A 20900-nucleotide genomic window follows, 5' to 3' on the forward strand; every position below is an offset into this window, starting at 1 on the left:
AATGTGACTGCTCCGCGTCGCCCGATACTACTGTCGGTCGATCATGTTTTTCAGCCGACGATACGAGAAAAATTTGGTCGCATGACCATCGGCTTAAATGTGACCTAGGTGCATGTTAATGTCCTATACATTTGAAGAATTACAACAGTACTATGGCATTTTTTTTTACAAAGTTTTAATGATTCCAAAGATACATGTCATAATATAAACAAACAATAATGTAAATAATGTAACTGTTAAGAAAACAGACAGTTTGAAAGTTAATGAATAAATTTTATAATTTACTTTAATAGATGACACAAATATTAAACATTTAAAATATAGAAATATAACAGAGTTCTTTTCACCCACCTTAACATTTGTTAAGTAAAAAAATTTATATGCAAATAATCTTTAACATAAAAGAACAAATTTGCACCAATAGAAAACTTTTACAATCTTTCTATGGTGTTTGTACTTCTTCCAGTTAAAAAAACAAATAAATATAACCAAAACAAGAACAAATAGGCCCTAAAGGCACTTCATTTATAAACATTCAAAAGAGAGACACAAGATTTCCAGTTTTGAATCATCTTCATTAATATCCTACTTCTCCGAGAATCCCCAAATCTAGCGGCCAGTAGCGGGTCCTCTGAACTCTCTAATATTGGTCTCTATCATTTTTTCCCCAACTGAATCATATTAGGTGGGCCATTATTTAATTAAGTGAAATTTTGTTTTTCAGAATTATACTTTAACACAAAAAAAAAAACCAAAAAACAAAATGTTAACTTTGAAATGAAAGTGGGATTCTTCAAACATCTCTTTTTCCAGATGTTTCAAACAGAATGAATATTGGAAGAAATTATAAGATCTGCTGAACAAATCATCAAAAACATCAACAACTTTTGTCTGCCTTGGAAATTCTACTGAAACTGTTTACAAGGAAAATAAAGGTTCAGTATTAAAAAATTCTACTGACCTTTGTCTTTTGCCATTTCTCCTTTTTTTTTCAAAATTATATACATATATATAAAAAGACTTAAACAAACAAACGTCAAGCCATACAATATGTTTTTTTTTCACTGTATAACATTTTTTTTCTTTGTGAAATACTTTTTTTTGTATTGAATAAACCTTTTCATTTGAGTGTATGATGTTCCAACAAGATGCATTTTAATGCTGGAAAAAATGACAGGTACACTAAAAATATACAACATATGCATTAATAAACTACAGGAAACTAAATATTATAAAGCATATTTCATACGCTCAACAATTTGTGAAAATAACAAAACTCGAGAAATAAAAAAAAATCTTTAAGAAGGCTCTGTCTTTTTTTTTTAGCCTAGGGTAACTTTATAAATAACTGATTAAGATAAAAACTTACTTGGAAATGACTACAGAGCCTTCTTAAACACGTTTTAACATTTTTGAAATACGCATGTATGAGTTCCAAATAATATACAAGTACCATATATACAATAAAGTTTCTTTGTAGAAACTAGGTGGGACTGAATCCCCTGAAGTGCATTGTTTATCAAGAGATCCAAAAACTTCTCTTTCTCACATCAGAAGTTGCTAGTTAGTTCCTACACTCATTAGCACAGCTTTTTTAAATTACTTTAAATCAGCTCCATCTCGATGAAGTTGTTGCTCTTGGGCTCAAAATAGCTGTACATTGCTTTCTTTTCCCCTGCAGCTCGCTTAGCAATGACTGTCAAAAAAACATTATCAAAATAACTGACCACAAAGACCAAGGTACAATGTAAAATTAAAGCCCCTTTACATCCCTTCATTTGATAGGTTGTCTCTCAGAAAAAATTAATGCAATACAAATTAATCAAACACCTGTTATTATGTCTGTTTAAGTTCCCCCCCCCCCATTTTTATGCAAACTGCATAAAAGAAACCAAATGCATAATTATATGTACTATTTAAAAGAAATCTCCTTTGCAAAATATGAAGCAATTTTGAATAACAGCTGACTATTTTGTCTAATGTGACATCATAGAGTACGTGAATTTTTTGAATTTTTTTTAAGAATAAAGCCTAAGAGGACAAAAACACAAAATGTGATGAAGTTTGACAATATATATTTTGTGGATCATAACCTTGTCATTTCCATCCAACTCCATCAAAAACACAGAGTTATCAAGTGTGCTTCATAAGACAATGGACCATTACAAAAAGAAAAACTGTAGATTACTTTTTTCATGTGGGATTAATTTATACTATGTACGTGGTCACAAATTTTCTGCAGATATTTGTCACAGAGTACTTAGAGAGCATTTAAGACGTACAATTTCAATCAAAGAATCCACATAATTTTCTACCCATGGACTGAACAGAAATTGAGATTCCGCAGAATTATGACCCCATGGAAAAAGTGTGTTTACAGTAATTCATTTGTTTTTCTCTGATTATTAATTTTGATAAATGTATCTTTTAGCTATTTTGACAAGAAAGTCATTGCCAATTTTGTTTTGCCATTTTTTGAGTCATTCCCCTTTGAACATTGACAGAAAGGTAAAAACAGCAAAGAAATGACAATGTATACATTTTAAGTTTGGATAACTACTTTTTAAAATTTTTAATTCATTCACATATACATATACTGTATACAGGGATATTTTCGCCCCCTTTTTGCTAGTGGGCAAATTAAAAACAGGGCGAATTCAAAAAGGACCGCATAATCTCTGAAGCAAAACTTTGAATGGGTGAATTTAAAGTGGGGCAAAATTGTTTGCGCTAAGGGGCGAAAAGATCTCACTGTATACAGTAATAATAATAAACACTGACAAATTTACCCTTCTGGGCCCTTTCCCTCTTTTAACTCTGGATTGAAAAAATTCAGTACAACCACAGATCTAAGTGTTTTTCATTTCATTGAGTTAAGTAGCAATTATTGATTTTGAGTGATAATAATTTGACTCAATTGTCAAACCAGTACTTACAATGATCTCCAACCATTCTCTCCATGGTGTAGGTCTGGAAGTAGGAGCACTCCTTCTCAATGTAACGTCCAAGGAATGAAATGTCCTTAAGAGCTGGCAAGGTCACACGGTACTGTTTTCTTAGAACCTCAGCTCTGGGCATGTAGTAACCAGTCTGTAAAATGTTATCATGTCAACATTTAAAAAGAATACAATATTCACAAACATATCTAAAATTATGTAAACTCTAAACAAGAAAGAATGCAGCGTTAATATACTGAAACGCAAAAGAAACGCAACAAGCAGTAATCTACAAATATTTGAATTTTTTATCAAATGATTTTCAAAAAAGAATACAGTAAGGTAAAACTCGATTTATAAACATCAGAGATTTGATAAAAATGTTAAATTATAATCTTTTTACTTTAGAAAGTAACACGTGAATGTTAAAACACCCCCCACCCCGGCCATTCAATTTCAGCGTGCAAGACTGCCATGTACAACAGTTGCAGCTTGATTTCTACGATGCAGTAGGTTCATCAATCTCGGGATCTGTGCGAAAGAAATATTTGCCATTTTTAAATGCCTGTTTTTCAGATGATGAGGTCGAATTTTCTCTAGCCAAGTGCAGCTAGTGTAGTAACCCTTGGACTTCCGGTCCAAGGACTGTTATTCATACTAATGATACGTAAGAGCCTGTTGAGGCGTGATTTGTTGCATATTTGCATCTCTAACTCTCCATCACCTTTATTTTGATATTTTTCAGCTAGAGCAATGGAAATGCGTACTTAAGTCATTTTTAGGAAGCCTTGGCATCTCTTACGGAAAAGAAAGGAGAATTTATTTTTCGTAACATTGCTTCATTACTTATGATAAACAGATACAAATTCTTAAAACCCCATATTATTGCCAAATATTTTGTTAAACATGCAATTTTTTATTTTTGTTAAGCGGACTCAAACTTAACTTCCGGGTAATGGTATGAAAATCATTCGACCGTTAAATTACCGATATTTACAAAGTTGAAAATGTCCTTACTTTTTAGATACAAAATTTTATCCTATATATAATATTTCCCCCTAAAATAGGATGTTGCGTTTCTTTTGCGTTTCAGTATATAAATGTAACAGTACATGAATTTCATAGGCTTTTTAGTTAAAATTTGTTTTCCCTCCGTTTCTTTCATTATGACTGTAAAATTGAGCTTGACATAGGTTTGATTATCCCAAAAAATCTTTTTAAGGGTATGGTGAATGCTTCACCTATCTTTTTTATCAAAATAATATACATACTGCAAATTTTTGAATGAGATCAATCCAGTCCTTTGGAGGAGTCACTTTACTTCTGTCCAGTTTCATTATGTAACAAGACCTCTTGTCATAGTCAACAATGGCTGTGTAATTCTGCATAAAAAGAGAAATATGGTGTCAGATTATATATGTGTTATCATAAAGACTTGGGTGTTCACCATTTTGTGCAATTTTCCAAATTTACCCATTCTTTTATCTTGCTTTTCTCCATCTAATGCAAACTACAACAATAAGTTGTTTTAAATATTCTTTAGGAGTTAAATTTACATACCTTCTGGAAATCATGAAGAATCATAGTATCACGGAAGTCCCTGAAACTTGGCATGTGGATTCTCTCAATCTGGTCATCAATAACCTGGACATCCTCAGAAAGGTCATAGGGCACCATGTGGTGGTGTTCGTGATGTCTGTGGTGTTTGTTTGGCCTTCGGTGTGGCTTCATTGTCTTTCCTTCATTCGATTGCTGGTTGGACTGGAAGTTGGGGGAGAAATGGGGTTCGTCAACTGGTTCCTCAGTCTTGATGCCATTGTTTTGCATGCCTTGGTAATCAACCTGTAGGTCAGCTCTGAATCCGCACCTTCCTCGAGTTATCTGCAGGGAAATTAGGCAATTCTTGATAACTCTGTACGTGTACATCAATGCATAAATACAAAGTTCCTCAATGAGAAATCAAAACCTTTTCAAAAGTATTTTAAAACTTCTTCCATAGAAATTTGCAGCAGAATAACACTTTTTGTAACATAATGTATAATTTGTATCATTTACATATATTGTCATCATTATGGTTACTTACATTTAGATAATATTACATGGTGCTTCAATATTTATAAACCATCTGGTGAACTTTAAAATCTTAATTTTTACATCTATCCAGCAATATATTAGTACTTTTTTATACTTCTACTACTGAACTAATTGGATTGTCATTATGAGGAACACCTGAATTCATCACACAGAAGCATTTTTCCCGATATTTACATGTATTGATTCATTAGCACTGTAGGGGCTATGTTTCATAACCTTCTTACAGGTATTTTAAGCCGAATAACAGTCTACTCTTCCAACTTGGAAAATTATCACTTTTCAGATTTGCAGCTTTTTCTTTTAAACCTTATTAAATGGCAATTATAAAGATTTCATTTCTTTTATTAGTGTGATCAGTGTAATTAATCAATCTAATTAAAATCAGACTTCTTAGATCCATGCCATAAACACTGTGTGATCTTAAGCAGAGTGTATAGGACGTAGATCTAAGAAGTCCGATTTTAATAAGACTGAGCAATTAATTTTAGAATTGTTGTAACTGCTTCATAGTGACTTTGGAGTTTGAAGATAAAACATTAAAACACGGTTACAGTGAACAATAAATTTTTAATTTATAATAAATTCATGCCTATAGCTAAGTGAGTTTCATTCCTTGCAGTTTTAAAACATATTATGAACTCAACTGATGTAATGAATTATGTTTATAATGATTCAAAATAGGTTGTCCCTGGCATTTTGTGTAAGCATATTTTAATGTATATAAAACATACACAATTGTGCAAACATGTATTTGTCTCATACTCATGTGGAAGTTATATAATAATCTTTTCAATCTTGTCAGCATGACAAGACGGTCGGAGTGTAAAAATCTGATGAACACATAAACTCAAGTACTTTATGAACAATCACCCTAAAAATATCACAGATGTGAACAAAACTTCTTTTCATTGGCTATTTGTCAACTCTCTATATTAGGAAGATCTAAAAACTTATGTGTCAACATCGCAAACTCGAGAAAAGAGCAGAAAATGACATGTACTGAAAGTACCCTGTACATCCACTTGTTAACTGATGAGAAATTCATAAACAAGGAAACTGACACAGTGGTGTGGGTTCATTTTATTTCATCTTACTTCCTACATACCACATATAATTTTTCTAACCTGATAATTAAATTTAATCTGCTGTTTAAATAATTTACGTACACTAATCCTGGACAACTGTTCACAGCAATCAAACATAATTTCATGGAGTGATGTCAAGATATATTTCGACTGAATAACAAATACAAAGATAGATTTTCCTTCTTAATGCCAACATCCTTATTTCACAGATTATTATTAAGATGTCGACGTCACTCTCAGTAACGTTACACCTACATCTAATTAGCCCCTGACAATTTTCTTCATAATAAACCACACCATATTGTAACTGAAAACCTCCAACATTATTGTATCATTAAACCCACCTAGACAGATTTTTGTCCTTTATTTAGAAATTCGTATGAGACTTTATACAGGAAGATGACTAGTCTTTCAGTCTCCTGTCTCTGAAGTAAGAAAGTACTTGTGGGCAATTAGTATAACGGGATGTAGATGAAATGATAAATTGTTTCATCTTCTGTCAGAGGGAAACTCAAATTTAACTGATTTTTTGTTTTGTTTAGTTTTTTCATTTTTTTTTTTTGTGTGTTTGTGTGTGTGTATTTTTATGAGTTTGTATTGATAAAGGGTTTTTAAATTACAAATTTTTGACTTTGATCATTTTTAATTTTTGTTTTTGATTTTAATTTTTTTCCCAAAATGTCCTGGCATTAAAGCTAACAATAAATATCTAGAATTATCAACAAATTCAACCACTTAATGAAAATTACTGAAGAGAATTTAGTTTTCATTTATGTAAAGTACACTTGGAACTTCTAATCAAAATTACAACTTCAGTTGATTAGTTTTTTGGTTTGGTTTTGTGACGTAAAATTGTTCAAACCATTTTCAAAGCAAAATACTTCCTCAATACATCTGCATAAAAGCACCCTATTTGACAATGTCATGAACATCAGGAAATCACGTTACCCATGAATTACACAATTAACAAATATTTATACTTTTAAAGCATTTGTAATGACTCAAGCAAAATATTTTTTTACAAATAGTATCTAAAATTAGAATTCTATAGCATTTATCATGTTATTTAGTTCACCAATAATATAAAAATTATAACCTGTCCATTAACTTTGAACACCTGTTTGAAAGTGAGATATAAGGTACCATAGCCGCAGAAATGAAACTCAGACTAAAGGTTTTATCGGTAGATTTTAGTGATGGTGTATTACTAAATATTTTGCTCGGAAAGGAAAAAGGGAGATGAGGCAGAAATGAAGCACTTAGACCCAGCTTTAGAAATTACTCCCTGCATTTTTCTTTTAAATATACATGTATGTGTACCTTTTTCTCTTTCAATACCTATCATGTCTATGTGACAGTTTGTTTCTCTGATATAGACTTATATATACTTGTAATTGTCACATTTAGCTTGTTTAAATATTAGTTTGAATACTATTACTTTCAAAAGCCTGATATAAAAAAAGGATTTTTTTTCATATCTTATCATCTAGTCAATCTGCTTGCCCCCACTCCTCTTTCAGATATGATTTTTACAACTACATATTGAAGGCATTTTCCCCTTGAAATTTTGGGTTAATTTCCCAAGAATTTTGAAGGCTTTCCAACAAGTTAATTCATCCAATTATTCTCAGTCATAAATTCAAAATGAGTGTAAAATTCTTGAAAACATTGTTTGGTCAACATGATCAGGTCTTCTGCTTTAAAACATTGATAGATGGTGTGTGTGTGTGGAGGGGGGGGGGATCAAGTTGTGAAAAAAAGGAAAATAGTTAGAATAGAGCAAGCTATCTACATGCATTATAATGTCATGTGTAGATTTATTGGGGGGGGGGGGGGGGGGGAATTGAGTATTGAGTATTTTAACTTTTAAAAGTATTTGATCTTTAAATATGTACAAATCTCTTACTCACCCCTTTGACATTTTTATAAGTCTACAAAAAAAAAAAGAAAAGACTTATTGTCGTATAACACTAGATTTTCATACGGAAGTAAAATGTATGTACTGTTACAAGCATACTAAGCCTTAAATCTGGGGTAAGACTAGAGAGTGAGAGAGAGAGATCTGCTACAAGCTCGTTATTATTCATTGTTTATGCAGATATAAACTGTTATCGGATAATCCACTGTACACTGATTTATTCAACCCTCATATTATCTTGTGCATTCTATACAAGACATAATTAGTGTAGTCTATCTAGCACAAACAAAACATAAATTAATGTTCATGTGATAATATCATGTATATAAAAGTACACACATCATGTATTTTTCCCTATAAGTAATTCAAGATATTTGTGTGTAGAGCATTATCTCCCTGAAATGCTCCATCTATTGCCGAATGTGGTAACTCAACTAAATGATTGAAGCCTGGCTTAATTCTTTACCTTGTGAGAGAGTCTCCTGTAGAGAAGAACACCACCAGTAATTCCCGCTGCCAGGACAAGAATGGCCACCAAAATCAGAAAGAGGTTGAGCCAGGCCTTGGAGTGGCGTCTACGTGGAGGGACCACATCCACTTCTGCAGGGACTTCTGGTTCAGTCTTCAAAACACATAGCAAATAATTCTTTTTTCACTTCAAAAACATTACCAAGAGCCTATGATGGCATAAATATGGCGTTCATGCGTGTGTGTTTATAAACAGTGTTTAACATATCAAAACATCTTTGTTAGTTCCCCCCCCCCCCCCATTTTTATACAATTACAGAAAATGGGCAGAATATATTGATAATGACAATATCCCCCATTGGATATTTAAATAAGTCTTACTTCGAAACAGTACATGATATAAAATTTGGGGAGGGGGTTGTTATATAACCTATTTGCGGGGGGGGGGGGCATACTCAATGCTAAAAAAAAACTTCAGAGAGCTTTTTATACCATATCTTAATAAACTGTTGTCAGTGGAACTCACATTACTTAAAATTTGTAAAGAAAAACTGTTTTATGTACAGTAAATTTGCTTGTCAGCTGATAATCTAGATAAAACGAAACAAGTCCCTTGTTCAAAGTAAATACTTCAATTCCCATTTTTATAAAATATTTTTCATCATTTCAATAAAAGATACCTACCACAACAGCTGCAAGGAGCTTCTGTTCCAAAATATCCTTCTTCTCATTCTTCTCTTGGTTGTTAACTTTATAAATCGTCATTTTCGTGTGTTCTGTTTACGAGAAGTTTGTTGTCAAAATGGCGTCTTAAAAGTCACTTCAGCTATTTATAGACAACTAGGAACGACAACTCCGTTGTGGGGTTCAGAGAAACTTTCGTATTCACAATTCATATATTATTCGGAAAAAACCAACCGTGTTTATTTTTATCATTGATTGTATAAATTTTCCTGATATGCTTACAGTCCAAAGTGCTTAGAGCGGGTAAACACATTTTATATCACAATACAAAAAAAGAAAAGAAAAGAAAAAAGAAAAATATTTTCGAGGAAAAATTTGTAGGAGGACACTTTTCATTAAAATTACGGGAAAAAAAACGTCCATTTAAAAATGAAAGGTTGCTTTATGAAGTATTTTAAACTTTGCTTTTTTTTCATACAAAAAATATATCGATTTAGATCGAAAAATATATCCAACTTTTTTAATCCCAAAATAACTACTGTATAAGAAATTCGAACACTTGAAAAGATAGAACATGATCATATATAGAATTCTATAGTAAATAGCATCAATAACGGTAGAATTTTACTTACTTACTTACTTAGGCCTGTCGTTCCGTGAGGAACATAAACCATCGACGACAGTCCTCCAATGAACTCGATTCTGGGCTGCTTTTACTGCATCTTGCCAGGTCATGTCCTGTGTCTTTAGCTCTGACTCTGAGTCACGCCTCCAGGTGTTTCTTGGACGTCCCCTTTTTCTTTTGCCCTGTGGATTCCAAGTCAGGGCCTGGCGTGTGATACTGGATGGTGGCTTCCTTAGCGTGTGTCCAATCCAGCCCCACTTCCTCTGTCTGATTTGTACGTCCATTGATTCCTGTCCTGCTCTTTTCCATAGTTCTTCATTTGAGATCCTTTCAGGCCATCGGATGTTGAAGATGCGCCTGAGACAGGTGTTGTAGAATGTCTGGATCTTCTGCAGGGTTGCTTTGGTCGATCTCCACGTCTCTGCACCATACAATAGGATGGACTTTACATTAGAGTTGAGGATCCGCAGTTTGGTGGTAATGCGGATGTTCTTTGAGGCCCAGATGTTCTTTAGCATGGTAAATGCAGTTCTTGCCTTGCCAATTGTTGACCTGATGTCACGGTCTGTGCCACCCTGTCTGTCCACCACACTCCCCAGGTAGATGAAAGACTCAACTTCTTTGATGGGCTCACCACCAACTGTGACTGGTGTTTGGGCAGTGGTGTTTATTTTCATCAATTCTGTTTTCTTCAAGTTGATTTTGAGTCCTGTTCCTGCTGATGTTGTTGCAAGGCGAGTTGTTTTATCCTGCATCCGACTGTGGTTGTGCGAAAGGAGAGCCAGGTCATCGGCAAAGTCTAGATCGTCAAGTTGCGTCAGGAGTGTCCACTGTATACCATTGTTCCTGCCTGATGTGGTAGTCCTCATGATCCAGTCAAGAATTTTATTGATTAATTATTTATTCTCCTGCAAGACTTTATAGTAAAATTATAATGAACATTGCTGTTGAATGAACATAGGTGGTTTTCCAGTATATATACATTAATTCCTTATATGAACTATTACATGTATGTTTGGTAATTCTTATTACCAACTTAATTACAGATTAAAAACCAGAATACCAATTAGTTAACATTAGTCACACCAATACATTTCAGTCGGTAATAAGTGGTGAAAAATATGCTTGTTTTACAGTTTCTACGTATTGACTGAATAGAGTACATAAAGTGTATTAAAAGATACATGTATATATAGGGAGATCATGCGTCAGAGCCCTCACCAGGTTTTTTTGAAGGGGGTGGGGGTGGAGAGGGTCTGGGAAGGGAACCCTCCTAAATCAGAAAAAAAATCTTTACAAATGGGTACACTTGTACAATTTTGATGGAATTTGCATAATTAGAGATGTCAACGGATATTTGAATATTTTTGATATTCAAACGTGACTTTATGATTCGAATATTCGGGTTATTATTTTTTTTTTTAGAATACACAAAATGATATAACTATATGATGAATTTAATTGGAACAGTTGTCACAGTGGAATTATCCCTCATTTACTTATTGGCGATCAACTTTGATCATCCTATTTCTTCTACTACTTTCTGAATATAGATCTACTTAATTTTAAAACTTGAGTGCTTCAGCTTTGTTCTTCAAAAAAAATTATCAAATGTTTGGCGATCTTTAAAAAGGGGGGGTTGGGGGGTTAGTACTGGATTTTCAGTGATTTATAAGAACACTCAGTGAATTCCCGTCTTGTATAATGTGACCAGATCTAGTATCGATGTCAACAAAATGGCCCTTTTTAGACTATGTAAAAGATATGAAGAGTGTACCTATCGGTCTAAAATTCATTGATCTTAAATCATACATGTTTTATAGTATCATTCTGATTTGATGTTGCATGAATTACTTGATTATTTCAGACTACATATTCCCAAGTTTTGAAAATCATTATATTGGAAAATGAGTTAATTAAGAAAACAAAGGTTACAATTATATTTTTTATTAGGCATATACAAGTAATTGTTTAAAATGATATATAATCGGACGATGCAAATATGAAGTAAATCAGAACTTATTTATTTTATCGAATATTCGAATATATTCAAATACTGTCAATTAATGAATAATCGAATATGAATTATTAACAAATTTGACATCCATAGTTTTGTTGCATTCTGAAAGTCATCTTTTCCCAAATATTAAAAAAAATAAAATTAAAATAAAAAAATAAAATAAATGTAGCACTACGCTTTATGCAGGCCTAAAGGCTATTTATAAATCTCAAATTGTTTCTGGCGATACACGTATGCATACATGTTCATGACGTCATAGAGATATAACGAAATAATGAACTGACGTCATGCGCAACTATGTTTTCATAGTTCCTACGTTGAATACTCAGGTAAGACTGTATTAGGCTCTGATGACCAAAGCGATACCAATTCAGACGAACACCACTTTTGTAAAATCTAAGACGAGCGTCTCCTTCTTTTTCAGTTGCAACGAAAGACGATCGAAGTGCATGCTGAGTGTTGTCTTAAAAATCATGGCTAGCCAGGATCAGGAATCGGCATCAAAAGAAACCAACACAGATGTTATTGGAGGTAAATACATCTTGCTAATCATATAATACAATATGCACCAAAAATTATAAAGTTAACATATCATTTACTTGATTTCACACTTGATATATTTACATATTATAAAATCACTCTGGGCTGTGTTTATTTGTGTTGACATTTGAACCATTTTTTTTTTACTGTTCATACACCCTAAGTAAGTAAGGGTGGCAGTAGGTGGAGTGGGTGTAGGAGTCGTTTGCATTTTTCTTAAAATTCAATTGACCCTATTTTGTTTTCCTATCAGGAATCAATATTCATTGGAAGGGGGTGTAACATGTTCGCGTTCAAATAGTGATTTCACTGGAAAGAGGGGGGGGGGGGGTGCCAGTGCATTGAGCTAGAAAGAAAGAAAAAATAGTTCGTTTGTTTTTGTATGAAAAAAAGATCCCAACAAAAAGGCAGATATATCGGATGAAAAAGGAAAGCACTCTGAATTCACTCCCTTGTATTTTGAACCAAAAAATTTTATGATTTTCAATCGAGTATTCATGAAACTTATGCTATACTCACATTAACTACAAGTATTGTGAGTTTCTAATGTCATTTGAACTTTTTAAAAGTTTGCCCCCATCCCCACCACTACTTGGAAATCCTTGAATCTTCCTGTACATGTATATATTTTCGAATTCAAATGTTACGACCCATTAATCAAATTACAGTTAATGTGTAAATGAAACCGCATTTCCATAGCCCTTTCCTTTTCAGATCATTTTACAGAAGAATCCATTGAGGATACATCCTTAGAATGGGACTGTTTTGCGGATGAAAATTATGACATCATATGTCATGCAGAAAAAGTTGATGATTTCTACTGGGCTGACATCAGTGGGATGGGGTGTAATTATAAAACGGATTATCCAAATGGAGATGGACAGAATTTGTTACAAGATCAAAATTCATCCTCTCTGCAAACAACAATCTGGAAACCATTCAAACAGAATATGCCACGTAAAGAAAACTCAGCTGAACTCTTATCCGCAACATCTTCCTTGACTGATTATTTCAGTTGTTTTGATTCAGATTCTGACGACGAGGAAAGAAAAGAAAGGCGGCATTTTGATGCGGAGTTCTCTAGTTTGAATCTCTGCCTAAATATCTCAGTTACAGATAAAAACAACGAGCCCCGAATTTTCATTACCACAAAGACGGAGAAGAAGAAACCGTTTTCAGAAGGAAATTCCAGTTGGCTATATAAAGAGACAGAAGATCTACTTTGCGATGCGTCAGAGTCATCGTCATTTCTATCTGATTTCGATGATTACGAGTTCATGAACTTTTCGGATTTACAGTCAATGGTAAATGAACAGAACGACAAAAGTGTGATGCGGTATCGTCTAGTAGACATTTCAGAGTCAGATATGGAAAATAATCTGGAACATGTTCGTGAGTCAGAGCCAAAGGAATTTATGCCTTCGTGGTGTCAAATTTTCAAACCGATTAGCGAAGAAACGGAAAATGAGGTTACAAAACACGATGTTAGAAGCCTTGTGGAATCTTTTGAGAGTTTGATCAAAGCTGAAGAAGAGGGCTCTAAAACTTCGTATCCAAAAATTAAAAAGGAGGATAAGGCACATTTGAAAGTTGAATCTGAATTGGTTAAAAGGTCTGAAAAGAACTTCGAAACAAATGCAGAGGAAACGGTTTCTACATACATAATCCAATGTGAAGAAGATTTCACAGATGAATGTTTTCATGTCTTTCGAAAGTTAAGCGAACGCATTATACAGGAGAGTTTCCATGAACTAGAACTGGAGTCCCAGTGTGATTTGTCATTCATGAACTCTGGACAAGTTATGCCTTATTGTGGAGGGGTGAAGACATCCACCTCTGAAGAAGATCAAAGCCAATTAATCAACAGAACAAAGTATTTGAACATAGAGGAAGAGATGGTTCGACTTGGTCAAGACACCAATGATGAAAAGTTGAAAATGGCATTGAGAGCTACAAAAACTGAAGATCAGTCAACAACAATTACAATTCATGCACAAATGAATTGCAAAGGAGAAGAAATCGTCAAAAGCATTTTCTATACCCAGGAAAAAATTATTTTGCCTCCTGAAATGCCAATTCAAATAAAGGAGAAATATTTTGAACAAAGCGATGCGCACACATCTATGGACATTGCTACGATAGAAAAAGGGAATATACAGAACGACACGGAAGAAGGCGTATGGCGTAAACAAGGTCAAATGGTACCTGTCGCAGGTACCACTTTGCAAATTCCACCACAAGTGATTATTGGAACATTTACACCAGTTTGCAATGCTTTAGAAAAACACAATGACCAAAGCAACATTTTTGCAGAAAACATTGCCTTGAAGTCTGCAACACTCGGCAAAACGCCAGCTTCTGTCAAGAAAGATACTTCTGTAAGGTATAGTACTGAACAACAAAAACAAGAATATAGCACACATAGTGTATTCAAAATAATTCTAGATCAAGTGAACTATACTTCCGCTCCTGTGCAAGAATACATCCGAGAGGAACAAGAAATGGAGTGGAATGAATTGGGACAAATTGTTCCTGTTGAGGAAGATTGCCTAAAACTTACACAGGAACAAGACGATTATCCACTTCTCCCTTTACAGCAAGAAAAGACAAGTCAGGATAAACAAGAGCAACTGGGTCCTCTGCAAAACACTCCTTGCGGAATTGCAGATAAAGAGAACAATCGTACTCTGGCATCTCTACAGAAAACTTTGTTCGAGTCACAAAAAGTGGATGAGCTGAGTTTTAGGAATACCAAGGGAATGAAGGACGGAAAAAATGTACATGCTGAAGAAGATAGCTTAAAAACTATACAGAAACAAGTTGGATATCCCCTTTTTTTACAAGAAAAGACAAATCAGGAAAAACTAAATCACTTGGATCCTCTGCAAAACACTCCTTTCAGAATTGTAGATAAAGAGAACAATCGTACTCTGGCATCTTTACAGAAAACTTTGTTTGAGTCACAAAAAGGGGATGAACAGAGTTTTAGGAATACCAAGGAAATGAGGTATGGAAAAATTGTACCTGCTAAGGAACAATTACAAGTTGAATCTTTTCCTCTACATCAAACAAGGACAAGTCAGGATAAACCAGAGCAACTAGGTCCTCTGCAAAACAATTTTCATAGAATTGCAGATAAAGGGTACAATCATACTCTGGCGTCTCTACAGAAAACATTGTTTGAGACACAAAAAGGGGACGGACAGAGTTTTAGCAATACTAAAGGAATGAGGAATGGGAAAACTACACAACACACCACAGAGGAATTGTGTGGTCCAGTGTCAAAATACACACAGAAACGTCGATCCAGAATGACACAAGAAAAGCCACAAGAAACTAGGGCAGAGCTTTTAAACGTACGAAACATATCGGAAGTCCTTGGCAAAATTGAGAAAATCTGCAGTGGCAAGACGGTGCATCTCCAGCAGGAGTACACTATCCAAGACAGAAGGTACATACCCGCCGATAGATTCCATCTGGCAACACAACCTTTTGCAATTCCAAACCCTTCCGTTATACCAGGAAATTATGAGTCGGTATCGTTGAACTCTGATGCATATAAATTCGTGAAAGCAAACCCATGGTTAGTACCGGAATCTAATAAGAACACAAAGAATGGGCAGGGAACTTGTCAAGAGGTAAAAGTAGGCGACGGACAAAGAGAAAACACACTCAAGTTGCAATACGAGTCCGAGGAAAGTACAATTAGACTAGAATACACTCATCAAGATGAAGCCAATACAGGCTTACCTGACGAGCAGAAACAGGATCTATCATTGACACCTACAAGGATTCCTGAAGATCAAGGCCCATTTCCAATTACCAAGCATTCCAAGAGGATTATCCAAGATGGCAGAATTGTTTATATTGATGAAAATAGCTGGCGTACACAGAGTAAAGTGGCTAGATTATGCAAAATTTTTGAAAACAGTGGATCAAAAGTACCAAGAATAACTTACCGCATGTCGCAGGAGGCCAACAAATCTCGAGCTGGAAACCAAAAGCTGCGTCTTACCGTAATGGAGGAGGATCCTAAACAAACTAACAGCACAAAAGAAGACAAATCTCCCAGGAGATTTGACTTTGATAGGTACCTCCAAAACAGAGGGGAAAACATAATGACAAGGAAGGGCCACGATGATATCAGTGATGAATCGTATTACCATGTGGCAAAGTTGCTGACTATCCGAATCATTGCCAATGCCAGAATAGAAGTTTCCAGGGAGTATATTGAACAAGATTATTCAAAACAAAAGATAGCGAGGAAAGGAAGATTGGATGCCCCTCCTAAAGCTAGCTTACCACAGTCAACTTGCTGCAGTGCCAATATGATGAATGATAAATTCTGTAAGAGGGGCACAAAAGAATTCTCTCCTCGACATACCAAACAAACATCAGAGCTAACACAATCGCAATGGAATAAGAATAATGAAAATCCAAAGAACGACACACCTTTAAAGGAAAATACTGTGTCAAGTAAAATATGTAAAACTTCAAAGGAAAAATTCCAGCCAAAGGAATATGAAGAAAAGGACACTTCCTGTCAGAGTCAGGGGAGACAAAGAGTGTGGCGCAGGGAGGCAGAGCAGAGTAACGGTTACCTCCCCAACCCTCCAATTGACCAGAAAAGGAAACGTGTTCAATTTGATATCTAAAGCATATCTGTTACCGAGTCATATCTGTGATGTTAAAATATGAAGTATTTAATTTTGTTGTAATAAAATTCAATGCATATCTCTTCCTCTTTTTTTTTTCATTGACAGAGATACTGTGACAATGTAACAAGTATGAAACACACCATTACTGTTTTAATAGTCCATGGAGCTCAATAATCATGGTTGGACCAATCATTTTCAAAAAATTTCAAAAAATTTCAGGTGTCCAATTTCTTATAATATTGTGTATAAAATTTCTATCACATTCTCAGGAAAAATGTATTAACTATCTTCTAGAGTAAATACATACATAGAATGGGGGTAGGGGGCATCGTCGCAAACCACGGCCAAAATGTACGATCCTCTCCCATTCTGGAGAGAGCTAAATGCGGACTCCGGACCGTGGCTTGAGACGATGAGGGGAGCAATGCAAATATATATGAAACAAACAGTACTATAAAATACATTAAATTTCATAGTTAAAATGAGCACAAATATACAGTCAAACTTCGTTATCTCGAACTCGATGGGACCGAGAAAAAACTTCAAGATATCCGAGGATTCGAGATATCGAGGGAAAAATACTTATAGAAAAAGAACTTGGGACTTTCAAATCACTTGACATATCCATGATGTTCGAGATATCTGTGTTCAAGATACCGAAGTTCAACTGACCAATGTCTTACACATGAAGTGGTATTTCAATTGCTTTGAAAGCGAATGCAGGTGAAATTTCATTTCTCAATAAGTTTTTCACCTAGAAAATCAACTTGTTTCATGCTTTGATATGTGAACCTACATGTACTTTGATGAAGTATTGTCATACCAGTAAGTTCAATGTCTTGGTAAATAAAATATTATACCCCCGATATTCATCAATGGTGAAAATTAACATCTTAAACTTCTAGGACCTGATACAATAAACTTCCAATTTTTAAAACAAAGCTCATTACTGAACAGAAATTAAAGTTACTTTGATATTTTCAAATTTCCTTTCTAAAAAGGGTTTAATACCCATTGTGCTATTCAGGTGTGGTTAAAATACAATGTCTTACAATTTAAGACTGGTCATGTTTTATTTTACTCTAATAATAAACACACAACTAGTAACAACAAGTAAGAATCTATAATTAAACCTACTCAAATGATAAGTAACAAGTGATATATTTGTTTTGATGTTTTATTACATCCTCTCCAAAACAAGTCTTGAAAATATTAATAATAAAGAACATTAAAAAAAGAAGGAGAAAAAAGATAAAATAAAAGCCTCAGAATATTGCAACAAGTATAAAATATTGCTGAAAATGTAGGATCTATTAGCTACTCCTTACATATCACAGATATGAGCATCACAGTCTTAAAGGTCATGACCAGCAGTGACCTACAGTAAAACAAACTTATAACGAAGTGCTAGGGACAGACGATTTTGTTTCATTATAAAGAAATTTGCTATATCTGTTAAATTCACAATATATTTAAAAGCTAAGGGGAATGAAAATCCCTTTACTTTAAGTGCCAATTCATTATAAGCATGCTCACTATAAGCATGTTTTACTGTATATACATGTAGATATATGTTTTCATTAGAAAAAAATTAATAAATAAAATTAATGTAAATGTACATATTACCAAACAAAGGAATCAAACATGAAAAAGGGAAAATGAAATATGTATTCACTGCAATACATATTCAATGCACTTCATTTAAATCTCCCTAATTTTCATTTACATGTGTATTTCAAAAAAAAAAAAAAAAAAATTAGTATGCCTTGTGACATGTACATGTATTTTATAAAGCTCTCTAGTTTTGAATTTTAATCAACTACTTTATTTACACTTTTAATTTCTTACTATATAACATTTCAAATATACATAACTTATTTATACACATCAATGTATAATCAAGTGGTGCTAATTAACAAGTGCTAAGCAGCTTAGATGGACGGGTAAAATTTTAAAAATAAAATCTCATTTACAGGTAAATACAAATATGTACATGTATTATCACCAGTTTAATCCATTTGATTGTTGGTGTCTATTTTTTTTGAGAGAGAGAGTTTTCCGTTCACTCTGACTGTGGAAGACATTTTCTATACAACTTGTCACATATCCAAGTCTCACAATTGATTCCACAACAGTCTAAGCATTGGTCAGGGAGTATCTGTCAAAGTCTGAGGTACTCTACAGAACATACAAAACAGTTACATTATCATTTTAATGTTTCAAATATGTGCTGTTATTTACACAAAATTTTATGGAAGATATAATTTGCATGAAGGGAATTTGAAACAATGTAACATATATACTAGGGGATCCAATGCACTGAAATTGACCTGCAGGGAGATACAAGTATTTTCCTCCTTACCTAATTATAGCTTTTATACAGATAACATTTCAATTTGAAACATACATGCACTTGTGTGTCACAAAAATTACAAACATGACCATGCAAAGCACAGAAAAATGTATAATATAGAATTCATTTTTTTATTTGAAGTAGGCCAGTCTAAGTATGTAGTTCACATTTCACGTTAAAACTTTTATCTTGCATGATTTTTTTTTTGGTTTTGTTAAGAGTTAAAGCTCAGAGATGTAAAACGATCATTTTTGTCCTCGCTATTTTATATGAAAGTTTTACTTCATCCTAACAATATAAGTTACCGTTATACTTACATCTACAAAGGAGGGGGTCCCTGAAAATGACACATCCCTATTGTGTGGAGACTGGTCCATCAAAATAGTGGAACCTGGTAACAGACAAACATGTAAAATACAAGGGAAGAAGATTTATTTAACTGCTATAAATATCTTGAATTTGTCTACTGTGAGCTCATACTTGAGGGAAATAAAGAACAATGGTGCAAAATTTTTAATGTGCAGTACGTCATATACATGTACATATTTGTTTTATGAAAACTCAGCACTATACCCACTTAATTATCTCTTCTTTAGAAAAATATACATTTTAAATTCTATAAATCATTTGTTACTCAACAAAGGTAAATACACTATCTATTATGATGCAACACATCTTCTTCTGTGTTACAGAATGTTAGATATTGAGTTTCAGCTTCCCTACAAATCTCATTTCTAAAAGCAATAGAAGTTTGGACTTTTTAAAAAATGTGCTTATATTTAAAGATTTCCTTTTCTTTTGAAGTTTATGAATGACTTACTGGGATTATCATCCATGGTGTAGTGAGCTGACAATGTATACTTGTTGTAATCTCTCTCCATCCCTACTTTTTGCCAGAATTTGCTGACATCTGCATCTGGTATCTGGACATTGTATATCCTTATCTGCAATTCAATATGCAAAGGAATATACAGTAAATTCTTTTCTTGATTTAATTTCCAAAACATTAAATTGGTTTATAAATCAATAAACCCTCAGGAAACATCTTGCAAAACCTTTCTGTGAAATACAGGAGATTTTACAAGGTATTAGGGATGCCATATACCAATCATAACAAAAAATCCTATTACTACTTAATCCAAGGGTGTTATCCACTTACATCATCCAGTATTCCTGTTAAATAATTACTTCCATCAAATCCTATGTACAACACCAAGTCTGATGCCTACAAATATAAACACATGTACATGGAATCAATTGTGTACATAAAGATACTGTACAAGTAAATTTATAAGTGACAACATTTCAAAGTTTTACTTTCCCCTTTGGAATCTTTATTTCCACATTTCACATCACAATCATTAAATTGAAAACAACATCCTACCCAAGTAATTTCTTCAAGGCCTGTAGATTCCACTTCTTTGGTCCCATTGACAAAAAGAGACAGAGTAGCAGCTATAAAAGAAAGTTTAACGAAACTTTTACATGTATTAATTTTGTGCACATTTTTTTTTACAGG

General features: G+C 33.7%; 4 protein-coding genes across 5 annotated transcripts in view; 1 reads left to right on the forward strand and 3 right to left on the reverse strand.

Moving 5' to 3' along the window:
* Window positions 1–268: 268 nt before the first annotated feature.
* Window positions 269–9338, reverse strand: LOC133181070 (integral membrane protein 2B-like). 2 transcript variants are annotated; one of them, XM_061315612.1, is made up of 7 exons: window positions 9186–9338; window positions 8500–8655; window positions 8026–8046; window positions 4497–4817; window positions 4208–4318; window positions 2937–3090; window positions 269–1696 (listed from the first exon to the last, which is right to left on the reverse strand). In XM_061315612.1, exons 1-7 carry the CDS (start codon window positions 9264–9266, stop codon window positions 1605–1607), a joined length of 936 nt encoding a protein of 311 aa, XP_061171596.1. In that variant the 5' UTR covers window positions 9267–9338; the 3' UTR covers window positions 269–1604. The 2 variants fall into 2 exon arrangements, with proteins under 2 accessions (XP_061171596.1, XP_061171597.1); XM_061315613.1 differs by lacking the exon at window positions 8026–8046.
* A 483-nt stretch (window positions 9339–9821) lies between these two features.
* LOC133181367 (uncharacterized) lies at window positions 9822–10679 on the reverse strand. The gene has a single exon (XM_061315884.1). The coding sequence runs from the start codon at window positions 10677–10679 to the stop codon at window positions 9822–9824; it is 858 nt and encodes a 285-aa protein (XP_061171868.1).
* Window positions 10680–12284: 1605 nt separating this feature from the next.
* Window positions 12285–17108, forward strand: LOC133181071 (uncharacterized). The gene is made up of 2 exons (XM_061315614.1): window positions 12285–12361; window positions 13085–17108. Exons 1-2 carry the CDS (start codon window positions 12304–12306, stop codon window positions 17023–17025), a joined length of 3999 nt encoding a protein of 1332 aa, XP_061171598.1. The 5' UTR covers window positions 12285–12303; the 3' UTR covers window positions 17026–17108.
* Window positions 17109–18220: 1112 nt separating this feature from the next.
* LOC133181081 (uncharacterized) overlaps window positions 18221–20900 on the reverse strand; it is a 54808-nt gene continuing 52128 nt past the window's right edge. The window contains exons 60-64 of the mRNA XM_061315624.1: window positions 20766–20836; window positions 20541–20606; window positions 20202–20325; window positions 19699–19772; window positions 18221–19206 (exon numbers count right to left, since the gene is read on the reverse strand). Of these exons, the coding sequence (XP_061171608.1) occupies window positions 19165–19206; window positions 19699–19772; window positions 20202–20325; window positions 20541–20606; window positions 20766–20836 (377 nt within the window). The 3' untranslated portion in view covers window positions 18221–19164. The remainder of the gene's footprint in view (window positions 19207–19698; window positions 19773–20201; window positions 20326–20540; window positions 20607–20765; window positions 20837–20900) is intronic.

The sequence above is a fragment of the Saccostrea echinata genome, unplaced genomic scaffold (assembly GCF_033153115.1).
Source record: "Saccostrea echinata isolate AGI-Se365-2 ecotype Australia unplaced genomic scaffold, CSIRO_AGI_Sech_v1 ptg000008l, whole genome shotgun sequence".
NCBI classification, from domain to species: Eukaryota; Metazoa; Mollusca; class Bivalvia; order Ostreida; family Ostreidae; genus Saccostrea; species Saccostrea echinata.